Consider the following 14,053-nt stretch of genomic DNA (forward strand, 5'->3'; position numbering starts at 1 on the left):
CAAGTATGCAAATTATGCAATGTTGCCAGGGTTCTTAGTCGAAATTGTCGAAAGTAACATCATTTTGGTTCCTAAAAGATTACATTTTACTAGCAAAAGCGTTTTCTCCGTTTTCTCAATGAGAAAGCCTCTTATGAAAAAAAAGTAAAGATATTTATTTACAAGTATTAGTGACTGGCAGGACGTCTTTAAGAATGCAGTTACAGTTAATAATAAAATTAATTACTTTGAAAAAGCTTGTGAAGTGATATTAAATACCTACCTACAGAGTAGTTACACACCAATTATATACAAAATATACCTACCTACTAGTTATGTTATAAAAGATACACAGTAAGTACAGACAGAGGGCGATCTGACTACTAAATATTATCGCATTTCTTTTTGATACTTTACAAAACAGACGCTTTAAAATATATAGGTCAGAACAATTATTATTATTGGCAACCAAGTATGTGAGTGAAGTGAGAGCGTATGTGAGTATGTGAGTGTATGGAACCTGGCATACCTATAAAATATAAATCCGCCATTTTGAAAAAATCTCATTTTGGCGGTCAGTTATAAAACATGTGCCAATCGACGGAGTAGTTAAGTGATCATAATTAAAAAACATTCAGTGATAAAATGTCGTAAATTTTATTCTTTCTGAGATATTTGAGTTTAAATTTAGAAAAATAAACCATTTACTACCAACTACTTAGTTAATTGTCTTTTTTATTTATTTACTGGTTCTAAGATGACGTATCAGTGTAAATAACCTGTGCTACAGCTTCCGGGAATCACATGTTTATGAATTACGACCTACACCACATGGGTTTTCCGGTAACCTACTTATTATCGAGGCAGGAATTGCTTAGTATGTGCGTAGTATTTAATTTTTGTTTGTTTTATTTATTTTGTAGTGTATTTGATATATTTTTATATAAAAATTAGGATAAGGAAAATGATAATTTTTAATGCTTTATTTTTATACGATTTCGAATTCAAATATTAGAAAGTTTATCACTTACATTTTATCACTGAACACTTTTTGATTGTAATCACTTAATCTATCGCTTGACACGTGTTTTATCATTAACCGCCGAAACGAGGTTTTTTCTAAATGGCAGACTTGTAGGTAACGGCTAACGAGGTTCAATGCCCTTTTCATAATTTTTGTAGTAAATATTGTCTTAAAATGATGCTTGTCTTGCAAACTGAATGTCAATATTCATAAAATTTGAGAATTGGCAAATAAAAACAAAAGACATGTGACGCAAGAGGGTCAAAAGTAACGAAAAATGTAACAAATGTAACCATCTGGCAACACTGTGAGTGACATTTAATTTTTACATGATTTTTACACAATAAACTTCAGTTTTTTTTCTTTTCCTACGGCTCTGGGTTCTATAGCGTATGCACAAATTCTGAAGTCGATCGAGGCTTGCAACTTTGGTACGCAGGGAAAGGAAAGTCTCTTCAAGGAATGGATCTAATAATGCATACGTTTACTGATCTGATTTATATGTGCTGCCCAAGCGAGGTTGCCATCCATAGTCAATCCTAGGTTTTATGTTGTGGATGTGTAATTGTGTAAGCAACGGGTGTGCCATCATAAGAAACCAAAGGCAGATCACTGAAGTTAATACGATTTCTAGCTGTTAGCTGTATTGAAGAATCTAAAATCTATTGGTAGGAGAATTTTTAAAATAATGAAGTATACCCTTTCAAACAAAAAAAGAATTTTCAAAATCGGTCTAGGCGTTTTCGAGTAATCGGGGAACATACATAAAAAATAAAAAAAAAATAAAAAAAAAGATTCCGACGAATTGAGAACCTCCTCCTTTTTTTGAAGTCGGTTAAAAATACACGCACAAACGAACGATATGTTTCGATTTTATTTACAACATCTTGTTTGCTTGTACAAAAAATGCAAGTTACACTTTTATGTTATGGGTAGGTACCTACACTATAGATAAATAATGCGATTAATAATTATGATATTACGCACTTAATCCACAATCTATTTTTCCCTAAATAAAATAGGTAGGTAGGTACTTAAACAAGTCGCTTCTCATGTAAACGCGTAATCTTGTAATGCATGTTTACCACAAAGCAGGTAGATACAAAACAACAATGAAATACATAAGTGAAAAACCAAGATTCAAAACGTTTATTGGTATACCCTTGGATGAATAATGGGTTTACCTTTCAGTTACTGTCAGCTAGAAAGAAATAGATCATAATTAGTTGTGTAATTAGATTAACATTTTACAAGATAAAAATACTGAGGTGTCCGATAATATTTTAACGCGTAAGCTACATCGTAGGTTGGTATAATATCTAAGTAGATGCCTAGTTATAAAATTTTACTCTTTTTGACAATGGTAACAATCACAAGTAACGGCAGACTTGAAAATTAGATTTCTTTCTCCGTCCAAACATAATACTTTCACTGGAATCTGAAAAAGAAAATTACGAAATTTACTACTGCATATACACAGCCTGCAAATATTAGGTACCTAGCTAAACCAGACTAACTTGTGTGAGACATATTAGCTGTGATATTAGTGTGCACAAAAACAGTCCAACGAGTAGGACTTTTAAATCGCCAACCATAATATGCATTTCAATCCATCCATGAACTAAGCTATGAAGAACGCGACGATATGGGAGTTGAGATGGTTGAGACGTACCTACACTAATTGCCTGGTCAGCAATGAAATCAGATGAAAGTATGTCTTAATAGATAGTAACAATTATGTCGTTCTAAGCTTGTTGCTGAGAAATATTATTTAAGAAATAATTTTCTTACGTCTTCCGATTCCATTATATTACAACACTGTCCGAGGGAAGTGACAGGGTGTCGCTTGAAGCCCAACATGATGCTGGGCAGTGACCAAGACTCGCAGTATCCGCTGCATGCGTTTGTTGTTATTTTAAACTCGACGCAATCGGGTATGCTTATCGTTTTGGTATGACCTAAAAATATATTATTTACTAAGTTTAAGTGGATGGTTTTTTTTAAATCCCGTGGGAACATTTTTCCGTCACAAATGGTAGCCTACTCCGGGATGCAAATAATCTCTGTATCTCGTCAAAATCGACCAAGCGAATGGGCCTTGAAAAGGTACCTAACAGAGAGACAGATAGACACACTTTCGCATTTATAACATTAATACTATTTTAGTAGAATGAACTGGCTACCGCCATAATGACATTGGGGCATTTTAAAAAGTTACCCAATTGTTATAGTCAAAAAGAGCTGGTACCTACCTATACCTACCTACCTATTTGAGAGACAATAATAGAAGTACCTAACTATGAATTTTATAATTATATTAAATAATCTATACTAGTATTATAAAGGTTATATCGTCAAGTAGTTAAAGTTACACGAAAACAATGTTCGATGGAATTGTTCCTCCAACGCGATTATGTCGCAGTGCGATTATATTGGAAGTAGGTAATAGTTACCTACCAAGTAAAGAATCCACGCGGGCAAAGCCGCGGGGATCAGCTAGACTAGTTATAAATTTATTTTCACTAACGAGTAAGCATATTGGCACACATTTTGGTACCTAGCGCAATTTGTGTAACTTGCTCTCAATTTATTGTTTTACTGCGCCTGCTGAAATAATATAGCAACGAGCTATATTGCACGTTCCGTATTGCGATTTTTAAATAGCAGGCGCTGGAAATAAAATAAGTTTTCTAGAAAATAGAAATCCTAACAATGCGACGGTTTCGCACGGGCAGCTTATTACATTTTTCGTAGCGGTCTCTCATTTTTTGTTAATAAAAAACGCCTATAAAAATTTCAAAATTGGCTCAATAGTTCCAGAGATTTCCCCCTACAAACAAACTTACAAACTTTACCTCTTTATAATTTAGTATAGATATTTTAGTGTACCTAGTAAAGATATGAGTTATATTAATATAACTAACCCATTCTATGGCAGCCAGGTTTTCTCCATGATTCTGCTAAAAGTAAATTACTAATACAAAGAAGTAATAAGAAACTTCTTAAAAACATTTTTGAAAGGTTTTGTTAGACTTTTCGTCTACGATTGCGCTTAATAAGAAAATTTTCCCGTTTTATTCAAGTTGCCTGAGCTCCATACAGTGGTTGCCAACCATTAAAGTAAGAAAGTAATTAGGTAATTAATCTCTCTTACTTATTTTAAAACTGAATGTTTATCGGATTATATTTTGTTAGTTACCCGACGAAAATATTTACCCGACGTCCTGGGAAGACATCGGGTTATGTAGCATTTTTACCTACTACGAATAGGTACATCGTTGCCTTATGCCTCCCTTGCGCGACCTTTATAATAGGGCTCGTCCCAGAGAAAATTGCCCTCTGTCTCGTATTTCGCTATGGGGTATGGCAACGTTTTCAAATGTTTGAGGCCGTCCTTATTGTAAAACTTCTAAGCTAGCTTGATCTTTCTTGGTTGAGTAAATGCTGGACTTTAATTTTTTCCAGGCGAAGCTCTGGACAGTAGCTAGGTAGGTATTAGTAGTTACTAGTTAAAAATATTATACAGACTTCGAAAGTATTTTCAGAAGGCCTAGGTACTTAGTTTTCAAATATATGATCGATTCTCTTTGAAACATTAAGTACCTAGGTACCTACCTATCTTATGTAGTAGGTAGTTATTTATTACAAAATTATTAAATTAAACATACATTTAAAGTATCCATGTTTAGTTTACAACCTCTGGAACATTTAAGATTACGAGAAAACTCAGTAAACGGAGTGTACTTAAATCTCATTAATTCAATGCTAAAGTGCTTTGAGCCGAATAATATTAGTAAACGAGCTGTGATTAATTAACGGTCAGTATTTATAGTCTTGATCTTTTTACACTGTTTTAAAAAAATAAAAAATAATCATGAAATTATCATATTTTGTTCTTAAAACAATAAGCAATGGCTACGAATACCTACCTACTAGCATCACAAAATAAAAATACAGAAAATATGCGCTAGGTAGTTTAGTTAGTGCGCAGTGCGCTAATTTCCAATCTAAAAAGGATAAATGTAGGTACCTAATTGTAGAGCTCACGAGAAATTGTGTTTTTGACGTATCGATAGCAGATATCCTTGGATGAATGATTCAGATCCAAAGAAATTTTATGTACCTACTATTCAGATCAGATATCAGAGTAATATGTGTGAGAGGGCACACAATATTATTTTGTATGTAACTGACAGACGTCAAAAACGTAATCTCTCCTTGAATCTTGAATGCCCATTGCATATTGGCTCTATTGTTAGTAGAAAGCACAGAATACATTTACTCCAAGTAGAAAGTTAGTAGAATATTGGTTGCATAGCAACCAACTTGCCTACACAAAGATTCCTCAAAGATTTACATCGTCGATATGATTTTCTCAGATTATGGATATACCACAGTTCATGGATATACTTAGTTCTTACGACAAGTTGGAATGTCAAGTTTAAAAATGGAAGTTGAACCTGACTATAAGATATTAAATCTATATAAAACGAGAGAGTATGATAAATGTATTAAATTATGTGATGTGGTACTCCAAAACAAGAGTGATCGGATGATAGAGTTCATACGAATGCGAGCTATGACTATTCAGGCTAAAATTGCTGGAAATGGCTATGAAGAAGTCAACTATTTCCCACCACAAGATGACTTAGCATCAACAATAGTGGCAAAGACCCCTCGACCGGGCACTTCATTTCAGAGGGCAATAAAAACTGCACATACGGTAAGTTTTTAGTAAACGGTAAAACGGTAAATTTATATAAATTAAAATGTATAAAGCGATATTTTTATATTTTGTACATTATTTATATTATGAGTAGGTACCTAATTATCTATGATTATTGATCTATCTAAAAAATGTTCCAGGAGGTTCCTCCTCTTACTGCAACATTAGCATCTAGGTCTGGAACTCATACGTCCCGCGTTCGCACTGCGAGAACTGCTCTCCATACTGCAGCCAGGGCTTCAAGAGCAGCTACTGCGTTAGCTGGGGGCAGTGCGTTTGTTTTGGATGCAGCAATTACACTCAGATTCCTGAATAAAGATGATAAACTATTTATCCCTGCCGCAAAAACCTTATTTGAGTACATTTACTACTGTGAAGGTAACGTGCGGAAGGTTTGTCCCTCAATTTTTTTTAATAGAAATTAACTTGTCCGTGAAATACAATCATTGAATAAGATTTTGAACATGCTATAATTTATAAGGTAAGTATTTTATTAATAGCTATTTGCTACATGCTGTGCCCGCGTAACTCGGCATCCTTCTAGTACCACTTACTTAGACTGCTTTTGATTAAAGTTTGTTTAGTTTTTGATCTGTAATTTTTTTATCTAAATCGGTCCAGTATTTTAATACTGTGATGGGAGCAAAAATAAAAAAATACTGCCATTATTTTATATTATAGCACTTTATATTACTTAAATATTAAAGTAACTAGGTAATACCTACTAACCAAATTTATTTTAATATTTTTGATTTTATGATCAGACTATGGAGGTCGCCTTTCAAGCTCAAAAAATGACCGACACATCTGACTGGTGGTGGAACTTCGCACTCGCACGTTGTTATGAATCTCTCGGAATGTACCGTAATGTAGAAGAATGCCTACGGAAGTCGCTCAGTCAGAATAAGCATATTTCAATTTATTTACGGCTAACTGCCATGTACGTCGGTATCAACCAACCCCTATCAGCATTAGACGTGTGTAAACAAGGTCTGTCAGTATTCCATGAAAACACTCCACTTTTGTTGGAACAGGCACGCATTCATGAGCAAATGGGAAACTCGGCTGTCGCTGTAAAATATTACAGAATGGTTGCAATAGAAGATCCGTCCAGCATGGAAGCAATCGCAAATATAGCAATGTACAACTTTTATAACGATCAACCAGAAATTGCCCTTAGATATTACAGGTAGGTAGGTATATTAGTATAGAAGCATAATTAGTTTTTTTTACTTATTTTCAAAAACATGCCTATCGTTCAAAAATATTTTTTCAGGCGGCTTCTAGCAACAAGTCCTCCTGGTCCAGAGATTTACAATAACCTCGGCTTGTGCTGTCTCTATTGCAATCAGTGGGACCTTACGCTGCCATGTTTTAGACAAGCACTCTATTATTCAGTGAATTCAGAATCTCGCTCTAACATCTGGTTCAACTTAGCTCATGTTGCGTTGGTAAATAACCTCTATTTGGATTACCTAGCCAATCAGTAGAACTTTTAATAACGCCTGAAACTGAGATAAAAAGTAAAGTTCTAAAAGTTGTTAATAGTTGAAATAAGTATGTCATTTATTAGCTCCTATGAATAATCTATTTCATCCAAAAACAAAGAATCCATAGTCACAGTTACCTACTTTAATGAGCACCATGGCGTGCGCGGTGCGCTGTTGAATTTTGGCTCTGGTTTGGTCTTACCTACTGGCAAAGACGTACTTACCTATCTCATAAATTCCAATTCAATAGGTGCGCGGAAGGGGTTATGGGTTTAACAAAATAGCAAAGCACTTTTCGGTTGGGTAGCGTAATTTCATTTTTGATTTCGTTTCGTCACTTACCATTACGTGAGATTGCAGTAATAGGTATACTAAACTTGTAATCGAAAAAAAATGTGATTAGGTAATTTTTTTTTAGTCAACAGGAGACATGACACTCGCTCGACGCTGTCTCCTGGCAAGCGTTGCCACCTCTGAACATGGACCAGCAAGGCGAGCTCTGCGCGCTTTGGACATGCGTTTGCGCGCAAGGAAAAATAATGCTTATAAATAAATAAAAATAAACTAATATGTATAGAAATGTTTTATTTCACATTATACTTACCTACTCAAATTACGTAGACAATTATTGTCATCAATAAACCTCTTAGTCCAAGGTTTCGGCTTCGTAGAGCGTTGTCTCTGTCACTCATACCTACGTGACGTTTTGTCGGTCTCAACGACACAGACAACGCTCTACGAAACCGCTATCTCTTTCGATAGGTCGGTGTACAATATTTCCTGCCGGGTACTGTATTATAAATAACATTTTGAAGCACTACTGCAGTAACATTAGATAGTCGTCAATTGCTGGATCGAACGTCTCCAAATTATGCAGCTCTTCATACTTGAGAGCAACTAGTGAGTCTAGGGCAGGTTCAGGATGGCTCCGTTGTAATACCTTTACTTCCTGTTTGATTTCTCCTTCTGAAGGAATTCGAGATAAATGTCGCATGTTTATCTGAAACGAAGACATACGTTTAACAAAATAGACAGCTAATGAATTAGGCTTTCTTAATGTTGTTGAAATGATAACTATTTAAAACCTGTTCTAAAGTAGATTCTGGAACTCCAATACTGTCCCAATTGTCTGATCCTCTTGGTATCATCAAAGGTTTTGTGTAATTTGTATTCTTTTCTCGAAATGGAATACCATTACCAAATCCAATATTATAGAACACGTCTTTAGCCTTTCTCACTAATTGGGGCTCTTTATTTGTATAAAATAATAAATGTGCGTTGTACAGCACAGCCATGCTCCTCAATGTTGTAGAAATATTTTTTTTCATTTCACTATCTATAACATTAAGCGTATCATTAGATAAGCTAGGGAGGACGTTTTCCTCTCATTTTAAACACCACTAATTTTTAATTACCATCATTAAAAAATCTGATTAATCAAAATTCGATACTTATCGATATCGCGTTTATGTACAAGCAGTAGGCAAAAATTGAGTGGAAATATTCATATTCATAAAAAATAGCAATATTGTTCAAACTTACAAATTTTTATCGAACCTACATGCGCGTGGCGGCGTTGACTTAGAGTCATACAAAGTTTCGTTATACATAGTGTAATGGCAATCGGTGAAAAAATTAGTGGTGAATACAATAGTTCGTAAATAAAAATACTAACCGTAATTTTTAAAAACGTCGTATTTACCTCCAATTATAATCAACTCTGGAGGTGAATTCGTACAACTCTCGTTTATTATTTGAATGCATGTTTCTAAGGTATTCCAAACTGTTTTAGTCTTACTTAAATCAACCATAATACACGAAAAAAATCTTCCAGTCACTGGAATTGAGACTAAAATATTTCTTAGCATTTCCAATCTTCCGCCATACTCCCACACATGACATATGATTTTCTCGATTCCCTGCTTTTGTGACGACTTTCTACCGAAAGAATATTCTAAAACTAATGTTTCTCTAGGCCTGTCGGATTTTTCAAGGAAGCTGTGTAATAAACTTGATTTCCCCTTCAAAAAACAAAATCAACAGGTATTTAAATTTTAAATAGATGGGCCATTTGCGCCTGCTACTTTATTAGTAACAAATGATATAAATACAGAAAATAATGATTGCTATTTTTTTATTCCATTACAATTTACAAGTTAGCCCTTTATGGTCTCATCTAGTGGTAAGTGATGATGCAGTCTAAGATAAAAGCGGGCTAACTTAGCAGAGGTATGATGGTAGTTTTACCCATACCGCTTATCGGTTTCCATTTGACATAGTACCGGAACGCTTACTTGGCAGCATGACTTAATTATTGATATTGCATTGCCATCGTTTCAGATGCAACTATACAATAAACGATGGAAACGAAGGTCGTAGGCCACTGTATAGGTAAAGAAAGTCGATGTCTACTGTCAAGGTAACGAAGGTCGATGTCGACTGTCGAGGAAACGCAGTCGATTGTCGAGGTAACGAAGTTCGATGTCGACTATCAGGGTAACGAAGGTCGATATCGATTCTTTACTAATATCGGCTGGCCATAATCATGTAATCATCATTATCACCATGAACATCATCATGTACTTATTTATCTTGGTTGTTCAATAATTAGGAAGTCTTGCTCAATATGTATAGTTTGCGGCAGGTCGAGATTTGCAATCGGGGTAGGTATGAGGCGGATGGAAAGGCGTGCAACCCGTGCTATCCCGTAGATATAAGTCCCGCATGCTATTGTGCTGGAACCATGTCTCATTAACATGGAAATGACGTCATTTTGACGTCAGCGGAAATAAAAATATACCATCAGCTCAAAACCAAACGAAACTTCAGTCTAATGCTGACGTCACTAAAATGGCGACCATGCGCATTAGCAATTTGCGGGACTTACACCGGGTTCGCGCGGGGGCTGTGCGGGTTAGCGGAGCGTCCCCACTCCGATTGCCATCTCGACTTGTCACGTACTATAGGTGGGCACTTACCACTGATTTACTTCCAACGATAATGATAGTTCGAGCAGTGTCTTCGCTTATTTGATTCAAAGTTTTGTTGACTATTTTTGCCGCTAAATCTGGAATAGACATTTTAAATAACGGAACCATTAATATTGTCTCGTATTAAGTATCTTAGCAAAGAGTAGGTTAATATATTCCTTGGAGTAGTTAAGTAGGTATTTGTTTTGTAATTCAGTTGCTTAGCAACACTATAATGTTAAATGGGAATTATAAGGGTGTTACACAGGTGTGACAGCCGCACTGTGAGTTTCCAGTGTTCTATGACTGTGAGTGCGGCTGTTTAGTCCTAATTTTAAAAGTGAACCCATGTGAACCTCAGAACAAGATGTGAACATGTGAAGTGTGAACCGTACTTTTAGCATGACAGCTGGCCCATAGAGTAGAGTTAAAATGGCGCTTACGGAGTAATTTTTTACGGACTATAGTTTGTAGGTAATAAAAAATATAAAAGTGTTCCATTAATTTTTATTTTATCGTAACATGAGATGCTTATAATATTTTAATTTAATTACTTAGGTAGGTAGGTACATACTTAAATACTTTGGCAACACATTAATTTAATAGCTTACATGAAAACAAACATACAGAAGTATTACTAGCTGATGCCCTCAACTCCATGCATGTGGATTTAGGTTTGTAAATTCCTGTGGGAACCCTTTCATAATCAGAAAACTCACCACTCTCCATCTATCTATACTTAAAATAAAACTAACTGAAAAATTTCTGTAGGTAACTACATATATTTTGTAATCGGGGGAAACATTATTATCGACACAGGAGCCCAAAACTATTTTTTTTCTGTGTCTGTGCTCGCATCACGCAAAAACTGCTGAACGGATTTTGATGAAATTTGGTACAGTCACTGGCTGATAGTCCGGGTTAACATATAGGGTAGTTTTTTGATTCCGAAAAAATTGGGATTCTTCGATACAGGATCAAATTTTTTATCGATTTTACTCCATAACTCCATCAAATTTAAACCAAATTTTGACAACTCTTTTTTCTATACAAAGGTTATTATACTATCATGTTGGTGCTATGTAAGTTTGGTGCAGATTTGATGAACCGTTTTGGAAATAGAGGACAGAACTCCTCAACGGGTAACAGCTAGTGTTTAACTATAACCATGCAAAAATCACATTGATCTGTTGCATTGTGATTAAGGACCTGGATAAACCAACATGCAAACATAATATTTTCATATTAACAATGGGTGCAAAAAAATATAAATATAATGATAGAATCCATATTATAATGTGAAAGTGTGTCTGTCTGTCTAGCTAGCTGTTCACAGCCCATCTGTTTAAGAGAATTGCATCCCAGGTAAAGACCCAATTTTTATCCCAGAAAATTAAAAAGTTACTCAATAAACCATAAAAATCAATCATTAAAAAAACCTGCCAAGTGCGAGTCAGACTCACGCACCGAGGATTCTGTACTACAGTCGTACTACAATTGGGTTGAAATATCGACAAATAAAAACAAAAATTAATCGTGGTATGTACCCGTTTTATACACTAAAATTTGCACAATTAAAAAAAAAAACTACTATGCATAAAACTAAATAAAAATCTGGTTTAGAATATATAGTTCCCTTTTACATAGTATATTATCTTACTTTGAAACTATGCTTTGAAAGTGGAAAACACTAATTTAAGTTACTTTTTTTAAAAGTAAGTTAAATTAGTATTAAATAACTTAATTTTTAGGGTTCCGTACCTCAAAAGGAAAAACGGAACCCTTATAGGATCACTTTGTTGTCTGTCTGTCAAGAAACCTACAGGGTACTTCCCATTGACCTAGAATCATGGAATTTGGCACGTAGGTAGGTCTTATAGCAGATATTCGGGGAAAATCTAAAAACCGTGAATTCGGGGTTACATCACACAAAAAAAAAAAATTATTGTGGTCATAAACTAATAATTAGTATTTTCAATTTTCAAAGTAAGATAACTATATCAACTGGCGTACCATATGAAAGGTCTTCACCTGTGCATCTTAAAACATTTTTTTATTTATTTTTATGCATCATAGTTTTTGAATTATCGTGCAAAATGTCGAAAAAAAACGACTGTAGGCCGGAACCCTCGTTGCGCGAGTCTGACTCGCACTTGGCCGGTTTTTTTTGTGATGTAACCACATGGTTTTCGAATTTTTCGGATTACGTGGGCTATAAGACCTACCTACCTGGGGTTTCTTTATTCCTTTTGAGGTTCGGAACCCTAAAATCTACATATTATACATGGATGAAGTTGTAAGCATAATCTATTTCTTACAGAGATAGCTCACTTTCTAGAGCACAATAGGCAGGTTTTTATTCCAGAAAATCGAAAAGTTCCCGCAGGATTTTTAAAAACCTAAATCCATACGGACAAAGCTATGGGCATCATCTAGTGTAAAAATATATCAATGAACTTGTGATGTTTATTTCAAGTGAGATTTCAAGTTTTGGAATTCAGTCTCTTTAGTTATTATTTCTTTATTTAATGTTTTTAAAATATCTTGAAATCTTTGCCTCAATGCCATATTTTCCATTCCTGCAATTTCTATCTGAGTTCGTTGTCTTCGTTGTTTCAATTCTTCAAGGTCAGTTTTAAGTTGCTGCAGTATAGTAGTAACAGAGTCACTGCTATTAACTACTTGCCTATAATTATCTGCAGAGTAGTGGCTACTTGTATTTGAGGCTATTGGTGTGCTGTTCTTCTGTGATGATGACATTTTCATAGACAAATCAAACATTTCAGAGTTAAATTCTGTAGCAAAGTTATGAACCCTACTAGGTTCTATTCCAACAATAGAATTTGTATCAGATAAATGGTCATCATAAAGTGATAGCCTGCTGTCCTCTATGTCAACATTGACATTATCATCCTCAACATCACTGTCACTCAAGGCACCACCAAATATATCTTCCACTTTTGAAGCTGGATTAGTAACTGTAGAACTTTTGATTTCTCTCTTTAATTTAAATTTTTCATTAGAAGTAGTTGTTTCATTTTTAGAAGTAATTGCGGTTTTTTCTTTGGTAACTTCCCAAGTTATGCTGACAGCTTCATTGTCAGCTCTTAATAGTCTTTTGACCTCTTTTTCTATTTCAGGTGCCTCAGGACATTTTTTTCGTAGAGTTTTCCTGAAACGCCTTTTCCTAACATTTTTAGTAGGCGGGGTTATACCATGAGGCCAGAGGTATTTTTTATCCACTTTGTGAGGATCTTTTCTCTTAGTTTTGGAGAGGGACTCCTCTTCGGTGTGAGGATCTAATTCTTCCTTACATATCAACATCTGACAGATGTCTGCAGTTTTGTAAATACTTTTTCTGTCGATACTTTTCCAAGACTCAACAATGGTAGGTAAGTCTACAATTTTGGCGTGTAACAACCAATGGTCAAATCTTACTTCTCCGTGTCTCATATCATTGCTCAACTGTATCGCTAGTCTATTTTTAAAGTTTTCACCAGATTTGATCAAATCTTTTAGAGCTTTAGCAGGCTCCGTTGGCATCCTCATAATAAACTGAGTTTCTAATTCTACAGGATAATCAAGTTCACGCTTATCGCGACTCATTTTAAAAAATTACGTGTAGTACAATACAAATAATTTGATAATTACAAAATCGTCTTCGCACCATATCCCTCACAGATATCCCTATTAATCATGCTGTGCTTCGCACCACCGCTTCGCACCATAGATTAATATGTATACCTGAATTCTGAAACAGCTTCGCACGCAGAGTACTTTGTGGCTTCGCACACAGAATATTATTTTTATTGTCATTATATAGGTACCGTAAAACGGGGTGAATAGGTACGAAATCTAACTTCGC

The 14,053-nt window shown here is 35.0% G+C and overlaps 4 protein-coding genes across 5 annotated transcripts; 1 reads left to right on the forward strand and 3 right to left on the reverse strand.

The window, feature by feature from the left end:
- Positions 1-1,568: 1,568 nt before the first annotated feature.
- On the reverse strand, positions 1,569-4,066 carry Gpa2 (Glycoprotein hormone alpha 2). Its single transcript, XM_034970969.2, has 3 exons — positions 3,928-4,066; positions 2,795-2,961; positions 1,569-2,441 (listed from the first exon to the last, which is right to left on the reverse strand). The coding sequence occupies exons 1-3, from the start codon at positions 4,013-4,015 to the stop codon at positions 2,349-2,351; spliced, it is 348 nt and encodes a 115-aa protein (XP_034826860.1). The 5' UTR covers positions 4,016-4,066; the 3' UTR covers positions 1,569-2,348.
- Positions 4,067-5,155: 1,089 nt separating this feature from the next.
- Positions 5,156-7,772, forward strand: BBS8 (tetratricopeptide repeat protein 8). Its single transcript, XM_034971169.2, has 5 exons — positions 5,156-5,726; positions 5,870-6,121; positions 6,494-6,918; positions 7,006-7,180; positions 7,638-7,772. Exons 1-5 carry the CDS (start codon positions 5,436-5,438, stop codon positions 7,770-7,772), a joined length of 1,278 nt encoding a protein of 425 aa, XP_034827060.2. The 5' UTR covers positions 5,156-5,435.
- A 134-nt stretch (positions 7,773-7,906) lies between these two features.
- LOC117984732 (cytoplasmic dynein 2 light intermediate chain 1) lies at positions 7,907-10,302 on the reverse strand. 2 transcript variants are annotated; one of them, XM_069500071.1, is made up of 4 exons: positions 10,198-10,302; positions 8,922-9,240; positions 8,305-8,555; positions 7,907-8,219 (listed from the first exon to the last, which is right to left on the reverse strand). In XM_069500071.1, exons 1-4 carry the CDS (start codon positions 10,297-10,299, stop codon positions 8,037-8,039), a joined length of 855 nt encoding a protein of 284 aa, XP_069356172.1. In that variant the 5' UTR covers positions 10,300-10,302; the 3' UTR covers positions 7,907-8,036. The 2 variants fall into 2 exon arrangements, with proteins under 2 accessions (XP_069356172.1, XP_034827267.1); XM_034971376.2 differs by having other exon boundaries at positions 7,909-8,219; positions 8,895-9,240.
- Positions 10,303-12,640: 2,338 nt separating this feature from the next.
- On the reverse strand, positions 12,641-13,898 carry LOC117984731 (transcription initiation factor TFIID subunit 7-like). Its single transcript, XM_034971375.2, has one exon. It carries the CDS (start codon positions 13,792-13,794, stop codon positions 12,655-12,657), a length of 1,140 nt encoding a protein of 379 aa, XP_034827266.1. The 5' UTR covers positions 13,795-13,898; the 3' UTR covers positions 12,641-12,654.
- Between the last annotated feature and the right edge of the window lie 155 nt (positions 13,899-14,053).

Source organism: Maniola hyperantus, chromosome 8, assembly GCF_902806685.2.
Source record: "Maniola hyperantus chromosome 8, iAphHyp1.2, whole genome shotgun sequence".
Lineage (NCBI taxonomy): Eukaryota > Metazoa > Arthropoda > Insecta > Lepidoptera > Nymphalidae > Maniola > Maniola hyperantus.

What these genes read in the sequence shown, in the direction of transcription:
- LOC117984732 (XM_034971376.2), bottom strand. Translation starts at nt 10,299, where the DNA reads ATGTCTATTCCAGATTTAGCGGCAAAAATAGTCAACAAAACTTTGAAT. An exon ending in TCGTTGGAAGTAAATCAGTG is followed by an intron (nt 9,241 to 10,197) that starts GTAAGTGCCCAC and finishes TGTTTTTTGAAG; the next exon opens with GGGAAATCAAGTTTATTACA. An exon ending in CGACGTTTTTAAAAATTACG is followed by an intron (nt 8,556 to 8,894) that starts GTTAGTATTTTT and finishes TTAATGTTATAG; the next exon opens with ATAGTGAAATGAAAAAAAAT.
- Gpa2 (XM_034970969.2), bottom strand. Translation starts at nt 4,015, where the DNA reads ATGTTTTTAAGAAGTTTCTTATTACTTCTTTGTATTAGTAATTTACTT. An exon ending in ACCTGGCTGCCATAGAATGG is followed by an intron (nt 2,962 to 3,927) that starts GTTAGTTATATT and finishes ATATATTTTTAG; the next exon opens with GTCATACCAAAACGATAAGC. An exon ending in ATATAATGGAATCGGAAGAC is followed by an intron (nt 2,442 to 2,794) that starts GTAAGAAAATTA and finishes TTTCTTTTTCAG; the next exon opens with ATTCCAGTGAAAGTATTATG.
- BBS8 (XM_034971169.2), top strand. Translation starts at nt 5,436, where the DNA reads ATGTCAAGTTTAAAAATGGAAGTTGAACCTGACTATAAGATATTAAAT. An exon ending in GTGAAGGTAACGTGCGGAAG is followed by an intron (nt 6,122 to 6,493) that starts GTTTGTCCCTCA and finishes TTTTATGATCAG; the next exon opens with ACTATGGAGGTCGCCTTTCA. An exon ending in ATTGCCCTTAGATATTACAG is followed by an intron (nt 6,919 to 7,005) that starts GTAGGTAGGTAT and finishes ATATTTTTTCAG; the next exon opens with GCGGCTTCTAGCAACAAGTC.
- LOC117984731 (XM_034971375.2), bottom strand. Translation starts at nt 13,794, where the DNA reads ATGAGTCGCGATAAGCGTGAACTTGATTATCCTGTAGAATTAGAAACT.